General features: G+C 36.1%; 1 protein-coding gene across 1 annotated transcript in view; it reads right to left on the bottom strand.

The window, feature by feature from the left end:
• The window catches only part of b4galnt4b (beta-1,4-N-acetyl-galactosaminyl transferase 4b), a 154,520-nt gene extending 142,437 nt beyond the window's left edge, over positions 1-12,083 (bottom strand). The window contains exons 1-2 of the mRNA XM_056462036.1: positions 11,377-12,083; positions 10,954-11,166 (exon numbers count right to left, since the gene is read on the bottom strand). Of these exons, the coding sequence (XP_056318011.1) occupies positions 10,954-11,098 (145 nt within the window). The 5' untranslated portion in view covers positions 11,099-11,166; positions 11,377-12,083. The remainder of the gene's footprint in view (positions 1-10,953; positions 11,167-11,376) is intronic.
• Between the last annotated feature and the right edge of the window lie 405 nt (positions 12,084-12,488).

The raw sequence follows: 12,488 nt of genomic DNA, 5'->3' as shown, positions 1-12,488 counted from the left end.
TCACATATTACAGGTGAGAGACTTTTGAATGAAGGGTGCATTACTTGATTTTAAAATAAATAAAAGAAACACACACTATCTACTATCTATGATTATTTATTGAACATCAACATTAAACAACTGAAATTAAAACAATTTTCCTCTAAAAGGTCAGTTTTTTTCTTACAAAAGAGTGAAAATAAATAACTTGCACTTTTGGAAACAAAATCAATGATTTTACCTGTAGTAAAGTAGCGTATGCGATCGTGCAAAGGCTGCGCCGGACCATATGGTGTGCTTGACGCAGAAGTATAAACCAGCCAGAGCGGGGTCATGTGACAAGGGAAAATAATCAAATTAATTGATCTGGAAAAATTTAATCCATTATAGGTTCTCAATGTTGATTTCGATTACTTTTCGATTAATTTCCTAGCCCTAACGACAAAGAGAAAATAGTAAAAGTAACATTTGCAGTACACTGTGAAAAAATATGTTGCTCAATTAAAGTGTTAAGTTGAACTAATTTAACTTTACAAGTCATTTTACATTGCATCAATTAAGCTGACTTAAAACATCAAGTTAAAATTTGTTTAAAAATAAGTTAAAACCTGATTAAGTAACGTAAAAATACAAGTTGTCATGCGTAGACAGTAAAGAACAATATGTAGGGCTCTATCATACACCTGGCACAAAAAGGCGCAAGATGTGTTTGGTGCGATTTGCTGCTATTTTCAGACCAGCACAAATAAAATTAAATATGTAGGCTAATGGAGAGTCTTTAGTGAAGTGAAAAAGCTGGATTTAAGCCCTTAATGCTTTTGCGCCATGTGCTTAGACTTTGCACCTAGATCGTTAAAATAAAGCCCGTAAGCTTTCAGCATTAGAAGCAAATTTATTACAATTTTATACACAACCTCTCATATAGCTGGTTGTTGGTTATGCCTAAATAAAAGAGCCTTGAATAAGGAATGATAATGGCTTTTCTACATTTGGACTCGGGCCACGCAGAGCACATCTTTAGCCCCAGAGCCAGAGCCACCGCTGCCTCCGGGAATACCAATGTGAATTCAAGTTGCCAACAACCGAAATCAACAGCAATGACATGCAGCCATTTGTTTCTATATATTTCGGGAGATCTTTTATATGTTTTGCAGTACGTTAGCGTGTCTGAAACATGCTGTACCACTCAAAGGCACCCAGACCCGACAAGAGCTTCATCTGTGACCCCATTTATCATATTGTGTTTTGAAAGGGCTTGGAGCTCAGTTTCATTTCATGTATTAACATCTGTGATAACCTGCTGAAGGAGGAAATGAGCCTGGCACAGATGGGCTTATCCATTTTGAGAACAGCCCAGTGGCTTCACACCTGAACGTATGCAACCCACACACGGGTCGGCCACAGTCCAAACTTCATAGCAGGGGTAGGTGACACATGAATGGGTTTTTGAATGTCAGTGAGTCAACTGCCTCTCATTTAAGTGAGATGAAGTCTATGAAGTGATCTATGTGGTAATGCTTGCAGAATTCATTCAGAACGGTGTGTGGAACAGTATTTCAGTCAATTGCAATCAGTTCTGCAATCTACCATGGTTTGCTTAGGAGGTATTCTTTAACTCTGCAGTCTGTAAAGTAGTTTTTTATTTTATTTCCAGTGTTCCAGTGTTTAAAACATTGTTCTTTTAACATTTACAATTTGGGAACAAAATATAACAATAATAATAATTTGCATGGTGCAGCTGGTGGCTCAGTGGGTAGCACTGTGTCTCACAGCATGAAGGTTGCTGGTTTGAGTCCCAGGCCAGTTCGCATTTCTGTGTGGATTTGCATGTTCTTGTATGTTGTTTGTGTTGGTGCCGGTTGCTACAGATAAACTGGACGAACTAAGGTTGCCCGTAGTGTATGAGTGTGTGTGTCAATGTGAGTGTGTATGGGTGTTTCCCAATACTGGATTGCGGCTGGAAGGGCATCCGCTGTATAAAACATATGCCGGAATAGTTGGTGGTTCATTCTGCTCTGGTGACCCCTTATAAATAAGGTACTAAGCCCAAGAAAATGAGTGAATGAATGAATGCATAGTGCAGCTTAATGTTTTTTGATGTGATACTGTATGAGCTAACTGATCACTAGATTTAACTACCAATGATAGTAGTGGTGGGTCGTTCTTGAACGATTCGTTCATTTTGAACTACGAGTTCTCTCAGGGAGTGATTTGTTCATCCGCGCGTGCGCAGACTGTGCACATTTGTGCAGGTGGTATCGTTTATTTCAAGTCTTTTGAGTCGTTCATTGCGGAAAGGCAGAAGCCAATCATTTGTGTTTAGAAGCGGAAAGAGAATTGATCCGTTCACCTCTCGAGTCCTCTATCGGGTTTGAGTCATTTATTCCTCACGGGCCAATCATATGCATTTAGAGCCGGAAAGAGAATTGATCCGTTCACCTCTCGAATCCTCTATCAGGTTTGAGTCATTCGTTCATCATGAGCCAATCATATGCGTTTAGAGCCGGAAAGAGAATTGATCCGTTAATCTCTCGAGTCCTCTATCAGGTTTGAGTCATTCGTTCATCATGAGCCAATCATATGCGTTTAGAGCCGGAAAGAGAATTGATCCGTTCATCTCTCGAGTCCTCTATCGGGTTTGAGTCATTCGTTCATCACGGACCAATCATATGCATTTAGAGCCGGAAAGAGATTTGATCCGTTCACCTCTCGAGTCCTCAGGTTTGAGTCATTCTATCACGTGATGAACGAACGACTCAAGAACCAGAAGACTCGAAAGGTGAACTAATGGCTCCTATCGGCTCAGACTGGGTACATTGGTTAAGATTATGTGACTGTCAGTGTAACGTAAACGAACCACTGACATTTGAAGACATGAAGAGGTGAGCTGAGCAAAGAGACAAAAATACCTTCATAGAAAAAAAGAGCAGGTAAACATTGAATTATTATTTTCTCCTTCTTATAGTATTCTATTTATGACTTATTTGTCGTGTGATCATCCTTTTGGGCTCGTTGTAGATGTGTTTGGAAGCAATTTGTAACATTTTAAATATATTTTGGCAAATTGAACCAAATGAACGAAGTGACTCGAAAAAAGATTCGTTCATCTCGATGAACGAGATTCAAAGATCCGAGTCAGTAAAATGATCCGAACTTCCCATCACTAAATCATAGCGCAAGTTTTATAAAAATACTGAATTTCTAACTGCAGTATAATGCCCTAAAAATTCAGATTTGTGAGCTTTCAAGTTTTGTGATCCCTAGTAGTGCCATGATACCTAGCAGTGTTGGGTTTGTAATTCATAATTCAGGTCTACCAGACTTTCAAAAATACACAGATGTCAATGAGACAGAACAGATTTTTGAATACATCATTAATAAGATTAAAGCTGTTGTTACTATTCAAATTAAACTTGTGTAAACAAAATCTCTGCACTGGATAAAAGGCACAGAAAGTGTGTCTATTGTGATCTATTGTATTTACATTGACAGTCCAATGTTCCTTAGAGGTTGTATTATATTTCTAAAGCAATTACAATTTCATAAAAATGTTATCGAATTAATGTATTATATATATAACTGTAAATACAGAAATGTGACCATGGACCACAAAATCAGTCATAATTTTCAGTTTTTAGTAATTGCGATTCATACATCATCTGTAAGCTGAATAAATAAGTGTTTTATTAATGTTTGGTTTGGTTTGGTTTGTTAGGATAGGACAATAATTGGCTGAGATACAACTACTGGAAAATCTAGAATATGAGTGTTCAAAAAATGTAAATATTTGGAAAATTGCCAAATTAAGTTCTTAGCTATGCAAATTACTAATCCAAAAGTAAGTTTTTATATATTTTAAGTAGAAAATGTATGAAATATATTCATGAAACATGATCTTTACTTAATATTCTAATAGTTTGCAATAAAATACAATTCAATCATTTTTATTTATACAATGTTTTTTGGACTGTTGCCAAAAATTTACCCACATAACAAAAGAAATAAGATATGTTATTGTGAAATTAAATTATAGGTTTACTTTTACAGTCTTGATTAATTAATGGCACCCTGAGCAAAATAAAATAAAGCAAACGAATAAACAAAGCTGTAAAAAATAAATGTGATTTTTTTTTTATCCTGTTATCTTATATAAAAGACTAAATCAAACCTTTCTTTTAACTTAAACAAAGGTAAATGGGCAAGAAAACTCATTAAGTTTTCTTTTCTCCAACAAACATCATTGGCACCATTTTAAGTCAACACTTTACAACCTCCGTTTGTCCAGATAGCAGCTTTACTGTAAATCTTCCCCTATAGTGCCTGTGATGTTGGAGGAAACCTAGATAGAGATTAGAGAGCTCTTTTCCAAACAGAATCTTTCCAAATCTTTCAGGTTCTCTGATCCATGTTGGTGCTCTTTCCTTTTCAGTTCATCCACTCATTTTCTACAGGATTCAGGTCAGGAGACTGGGATGGCGATGGAAGAACCCTACTTTTGTGCTCAGTGACCCATTTTTGTGTTGTTTTGTGATGTTTGTTTTTGATCATTGTTATGAGAGATCCAATCATGGCCCATTATAATACTTCTATTAGGCAGTCAGATTTCTTTTTATCTGTTGGCATTTGATGGAATGTTCATTGTTGTATACTGTATTTAAACAGCACGTCCACGACCTCTGGCAGAAAAAAAAAACTAGGCTCACAAGACCCATCTTGTTTGCTTGTTGTTGAAAAGCGCTGTTTCCATTTTAATCTGATGACAGAAAATGTCAATTTAAAGGTCCAGTAGTGTCTGTCAGCTGAATGTTGCACTTTGTTTTTGAGCATAGTATTTTTGTAAAACCATCCCAAACATCCTGTATGCTGTTTGAACTGTATTATTTGCCTGCATCAAAACATTGAAGACGCATGTCCTCTTTCAGGTAGATTCAGAATATTTGTTGTATTTGTTTGAAACTTCTTAATTATCTGCCTAATGGTGAAAATGATAATTTTCAATGTTTTATTTTGTTACAACCACTATTCTATTTTGTGAATCTCAACAATCTTTTGCTGCATATCAGAGCTATACTTTTTAATTTTACTCACTGTGATGGATAAATGATGGAATTTGAATTTTGGTGTTCTAAAAACAATGTAAACATTGATTTAAAGGGTGCTAATACTGGTGATCTATGTATATTAGCTGTATATGTATATTATGTAATAAATAATATTATATATAACAGATTATTTATATTTGTACAACAGTTCTGTTTGGTTCTCGAATCTGATTGGTCAATAGCTGTGCAATATTCTGCAATAACAGCACTCGTACAGCCTCCTCACCCTTCTGTATTACTCTACCCACATAGAGTGACAGCAGATCATAAACTCACTAAAGTTTGACAAAAATTGCAGCTGTTGAACAACATAATGTACTTTTGAGGCTGTTTTAGGTGAGAATGTTGTTGTTTATATTGCAACTATGCAGTTTATTTATAAGGACAGTGCCTATTTTAAATATTGATAATTTTGGAGATACAGCATGGCAGCATCGATCAGCCTGTCATACTGAGCAGAGCAAAGTGGGTTGGTGTTCTGCCACAAGATGACGAGAGAGACCACATAATAAGCCCTTAGAGGAGAAAAACTCAGCGTAATTTCTAACTACAGTTGATCAAATCATTAGAAAACAGGTATGTGACTTTCTAAGTCAATCTCTCTTTTTTGCATGTTGTGGTGTTCTGTTCATACCATAGTCTGGTAGTGTTTCTGGTAGTGTTAGCTTTGCCTTGGCTTTTTTAGGGGTTAATTATTATGATATTCTAATTGCAACAGAGAAATACTGGGAAATATCCCTACACTGATGGCATTTCATGCAGTTCAGCCTTAATCTCAAAATTTTAGCAAAATCACCTGTTTTGTCATCACTTTAGACATTACGCTAAAGAATCATTTAAATACTAGCTCTAAAGTGATGTTAGTGAATGAGCAATGGTTTCTGATGTTCTGACATCAGCTGTAAATGAATGGCAGAAGAAAGTAGCTCATTCATTCTTTTTTTTTTTTTCGGCTTAGTCCCTTTATTAATCCGGGGTTGCCACAGCGGAATGAACCACCAACTTATCCAGCATGTTTTTACACAGCGGATGCCCTTCCAGTCATAACCCATCTCTGGGAAACATCCACACACACACACACTATGGACAATTTAGCTTACCCAATTCACCTGTACCACATGTCTTTAGACAGTGGGGATACCGGAGTACCCGGAGGAAACCCACGCGAACGCAGGGAGAACATGCAAACTCCACACAGAAACGCCAACTGACCCAGCCGAGGCTCGAACCAGCGACCTTCTTGCTGTGAGGCAACAGCACCACCTACTGCGCCACTGCGTCGCCGGCAGAAGAAAGTAGTTCCTCATACAAAAAGATTTTTAGACTCTCTGTAACTTTGACTTTCTTTTTTATATATTCATGATTATGCCATTAAACTGTTGTATAAACACAACATCACACTCATAGCAGTGTTATATGGCTGTATATTGTCACTGGTGGGACACTAAGGCACTCAGCATGCAGCCTTGTGCCAACTCACACCTCTCACCAGCGCTAATATACAGCCATATCACACTGCAACAAGTGTGATATTGCTCATATATAAACTGTTGTGAAAACAAATCCAACGTGTTCATCAGAAAATACTGAATATCATTTAAGGTATAATGCTATACAACGACAACTGCACAAAGCATGCAAAAAAACACTAGTTTCGCTAGAATCACACTAGAACCAGTAAACCATACAACCCTTTTCCACAATAAATGTTAATGAATTGCAGCTAGGCAGTCCTGCCCTGCACAACCAAGAGATAGATAGACACACAAAAAAATGCTTCTATTTACTCTCAAATTTAATTCCTGAATTTTAACTGAGTGATATCAGATGCCATTGATACTGCATGCTTGAGAGCTAAATGTAAAAAATACTGCATACATGTCATCACATGTCCAAACCCTGTAATTTTTAAGGAATAATAAAAACTGAATGTTGAAGTATTTATTTTTAAAGGCTTTACATATGGTCATGGTATTAATAACATTTCACACAACAAAATCTAATTATATTACAAGAATTTAGTAAATCAAAAGTTAGAGATATGCATTTTGTCATTAGAATTGCTCAATCTGAAGCAGTAACTGCACAGCATTACATTTTCATCCACTATAAGCTATGAAGTTTATTGTGTTTATTATTGTCCTTGAACACATTTAGCCACAATCTCATGTTATAAAAGATGAACTGCTTTGAAAAGACTTTTCAGTCTTGACTACGACTGGATGGCAAATGCTCTCTTAAGACACTCTTCTTCGTCCCTCAAATGTATAAAACATTAGCATGTATAAGCACAGTGTTTCTTGAGTAAAGGCAGTACTTTTTGACCTTTGCATTGCAATCAAGGAGATGTAATTATTCAATTTGGAGGTGAGGCGAAGCTATGAAATTTTGCTGAGAGTTTGGGAACCTTACAACCTATAGTCACAAGCTTTTTAAATACGTATTTGATACTAATTGGTTATGTTTTTATAAACCTACAGGCAGACATAAAGAACTGTGACTTTTCAAATTTTCCTGATGTCACTTTGATATGCAAATACAGAAAATATGTATTATATATAACAGCATTTTTTTCTTTTCTAGCCAAAATTCTTATTCCCAATCTAAAACTGTAACACTGTAAAATTTACATATCTAAACATTTCAATTGCAAAGCTAATGAAATGTTTCCAGTCATCTTGAAAACGATTTTATTTTATTCAAAATGTGCTTATTTCTGGATTCTCTGACTGGCAGAATGCTCTTTAAAATCTGCATGTTTTATGCTCTTCCTGTCTTGGTGCTGAGTGGACCACCACCTGCTCCATGTGTCCTTGCCCCGAGCCAAGTCAACAGACAACGGACTGTTCAGTCACCTAAACGCAAATGCAGGATCTCTCCTGCTGATGAAAAGGCTCACATTCAAGATGCACAATATAAATGCTATTCGGAGTGCAATACTGCTTGTTGAGATGAATAATTCAGGTGATGCGTCTTGTGCCCAATTACATAACCCAAGTTTGGCCATTTTTTATTTCAGTGTGACAACAAGGGTTTATCCAAAACACCTTGGTCCAGAGAGATCAACATGCCCTCCAAGATGTTTACCTCCCTCCTGACTAATGACTAACCGGGTCAAGTGATTTTTACAGCTTAGCACTCTTACTTCCCACCTATGGAACGCCTCACTTGAGATAACAGTGGCATCTGTCCAAAACACCCATTTGCATAAGCATTACCTTGTGTGTTGAGTGGAGCTTAACACAGATTTCATTAACCTATGGGTTAAAAGAGTCTGCAGCTCTAATTTCTCTCCGTCAACTTCAGCCACAGAATTTGCAGCTATTCTCTCCCATTTTTAAATCTCAATCAGTGGAAAAGCAATGAGGGAAAAAAAGCCTTGAGCCTTTATGCTATAATTAGAAATATACAAATTTATTCATCTCTCAAATACAGTCATGGTTTATCAGCTAAACCACAACAATTACTTCACCTCTAATAACAAAGGGCATACGGCTTCAAGGTAAACGTTAAAAGAGGTTGTGATTTAGAAAAAAAAATCCAATTCAGCTGGTCTATAATGCTAAATCAGAATTAAAATGTCCTCAGAGCAATTATGAGCTATTTTAGCATGAGAGAGGGGAAAAATGTTTAAATGTCAGAAACCAAAGTAGATTTCTAAACTAAGGTATTCATTCATTCATTTTCTTTTTGGCTTAGTCCCTTATTTATTCAGGGGTTGCCACAGCGGAATGAACCGCCAACTTATCCAGCATATGTTTTTACACAGCGGATGCACTTCCAGCTGCAACCCATCAATGGGAAATATCCATAAACACTCATGCACACACATACACTACAGATGATTTAGCTTACCCAATTCACCTATAGCGCATGTTTTTGGACTTGTGTGGGAAACCGGAGCTCCCGGAGGAAACCCACGCCAACACGGGGAGAACAAATAATCTTTCAAAAATATATATTTTCAAAGTAGCTGAAATATGTTCAAATTGTATTATTTGTTTTGATGTTTAATTTATTGCAAGTAATGTTGTCTTATTGTTTTATCTTTAGATTAATGATAATAACCCTGAATGCATTTTTCTGTCTTTTCAGATCATGTTTGAGACATTTAAAGTTCCTGCCATGTATGTTACCATTCAGGCTGTGCTCTCCCTCTACGCCTCTGGCCTTACCACTGGTCAGTGTCTATCCAATCTAGGTATTCATTCAATCATTCATTTTCTTTTTGGCTTAGTCCCTTTATTAATCTGGGGTCACCACAGCAGAATGAACCGCCAACTTATTCAGCATAGGTTTTACACAGCAAATGCCCTTCCAGCTGCAACCCATCACTGGGAAACATCCATACACACTCATACACCACAGACAATTTTAGCTTATTCAATTCACCTATAGCGCAAGTCTTTGGACTTGTGGGAGAAATCGGAGCACCTGGAGTAAACCCACGCCAACACAAAGAGAACATACAAACTCCACACAGAAATGCCAACTGACCCAGCTGAGGCTCAATCCAGTGACCTTCTTGCTGTGAGGTGATTGTGCTACCCACTGCACCACCGTGACATCCTTAAACTAAAGTATAATTAAGTATATACATTGGCATTATTTGATATCAACCATCAGTTCAACATATTTAACAACAGCAATCAGATTGTACATACTTTTGCTAAAACACCTTTACTGTATGTATTTTAAAGCACACTTTTTTTTCAAGGTCAATCCAATGTTATTCTGTGGTAATAATGTCTGAGAAATTATATGCATCATTTCTAATTAAATATTAGATGTTTATGCTTTTTATCCACTGTAATGACACTTTGGACATGTAAAAAGTCTATTATGCCAACTCTAATATATATATATATATATATATATATATATATATATATATATATATATATATATATATATATATATATATATATATATATATATATATATATATATATATATAAATATATATATATATATATATAAATATATATATATATATATAAATATATATATATATATACACACACACCATTAAGTTTAACAGAAAAATATTGCAGAGATGCCAACTCTAATATATATATATATATATATATATATATATATATATATATATATATATATATTATATATATATATATATATATATATATATATATATATATATATATATATATATATATATATATATATATTTATATATATATATATATATATATATATATATATATATATATATATATATATATATATATATATATATATATATATATATATATATATATATATATACACACACACCATTAAGTTTAACAGAAAAATATTCCAGAGACCACAAGTGCTCTTAGACTTGTGTGGTAAATGATTATTGCTGACAGTAATTAAAGGAAAGGGAACTCTTGTCACTGAATTAGTACCTTTCAGGACCTTCATCAAATTGTGCCTGTGGGTTAGACTTAATTTCTCTTTTAAAAGCATAAAGGGAAATCATCTTTCCACAGAGCTGCTTCAAGTCTTATCTGTAGTTCTAATGGTTGTACAACCCAGAGTACAAATTAGTTAGGAACAATCGGCAGTAAGCTGGGCAGAAATAAGAGATAATTAAACTTTAACCTGAAGAGGGGAAAATCCTCAATTGGCGTTAACAATGGACAGCTCTATTTTACTGTTCTGACTTCCTCATTAACCTGCTCCTGAAACCCAGTAGAAACACTGAATTGATAATTATAGAAGGTCTAATTTTCAAAAACCACTTTGCACAATTGGATTTTTGTGCACAATACCAATTTACAGAGATGTTTAATAAGGTTTCTTAGGTGTCTTATGCTGAGAAGTATGACATTCTAAAGAGCTTTAGATTTGTGTCATCCACACTGACCTTTTCCATAGTTGAAGTGGAGTTTGATGGCTTTGCCTTGGTTGATGTGAAGATAGGTGAACCCAATGGCAAACATAAGTAAAACGAGCAGCAGAAGGAGTTTGAACTGCTTGCGGATCTTCTTCAGAGGAAAGCGCATCCTCATCACAGCCACATCACCCACTCAGACTGGAAAATTCAGACTGTTGCCCCTTCAGTGATGATCTTGTACAACTAGAATGGCAAAAAAATGTTGAAATAAAGTATTTCACACTCGGAATAGATTTGCTAATGCCATCTAAAAACGGTGTTGAACACATCTTCAAACAATGACATTTAAAACTGCCGAGTCTGATACTTTATTAAATTACATTTAAGCTAGTTCATTCGTCAAGAAATGTCACCTGGCAGCAATCATTTCCTAAAATAATCTCGAATACTTACCGCAGACGCGTTTTTCTCAGTAAATCTTGCATGTCTAACCGGTGTCACCACAGAAGATGTGTGTGTTGACTGATGATAGGCTGTCCTGTGTCTGTCTTGCCTGCTCACTTCAGTTCAACCAGAACAATATTTTACACAAAAAAGGGGGTTGCTCATCGTTTCTGTTACGAGAAGTGCGTACACTGGCAAAACACACACATTATCACACAATGACAGGTTTGTTGATGCCGTCTTCAAACTTACTGTACACACTCATTTCTTTATCGACATGTGTTCAAACAGGAAAGCTTTCATATCGGAGTCCAGTGTTTGCCGTCTGAGTTCAGCAAAATATTTCTTATTCCAAATGCGTTACGAACTGACAATGGAAGTGTTCAATTATTTAGATTTTTTTCGGTTCTGTTTTGTTTCCTGGCAGAAGAACCATAAAGCATTGTTTGCGTTGATGGTCATCGCCGTTTTTTTCTGCTTTTGTCGGAGTGTCTCTTCTCGCGCTGGTTTTCACGAACACGCTTTTGTTTCTCTGATCTGTTTTACAGCCCCTAAAAAAACGACCGCAAACATCTTCGAGCGGTGCCAGCTAATTCCTTCAGTGGTTTTCATTTGTCTTTAATCCTCTGTCTTGAGGTTTCCATTTATGAACGAAAACTAGAATATTTCCCCAGCAGCATCCGCGCATCTCATAGGTACCTCCTGGTCTTCACGGGTGTCTGTTGTGATGATAGAGGGAGCTGTTCGCTTCATGTGCAGACACAGCGCTGTACCTGAAGACTCAAGAAATATCACTGAACTGCACTGTAAAAAGTAAAGGTGCTTCAAGTACTCTGTTGAGTACTCAAGGAACTTTAAAATGTATTTTAAGTGCCTCAAAGGTCTTTCTCTCAAAATGGGGTTCCTTGAGGAACCACTGATAGTCTTTGCAGTGCTTGCAGGACCCTTTTGCAGTAACTGGGATCCTACAAGCACTTTTTTGTCAATACTGAGGTTCTGGAGTCACTGTTTCCTTACACTAAGACCTCGAAGCTCTTTGAAAGTTATTGGAGGAACTCAATTTTCAAAAAAGAGTTACTGAAAGATCTATGAACTTATATAATGGTTCCTGGTGGATCTCT

Source organism: Danio aesculapii, chromosome 7, assembly GCF_903798145.1.
Source record: "Danio aesculapii chromosome 7, fDanAes4.1, whole genome shotgun sequence".
NCBI classification, from domain to species: domain Eukaryota; kingdom Metazoa; phylum Chordata; class Actinopteri; order Cypriniformes; family Danionidae; genus Danio; species Danio aesculapii.
This window is presented reverse-complemented; position numbering and strand designations above follow the sequence as displayed.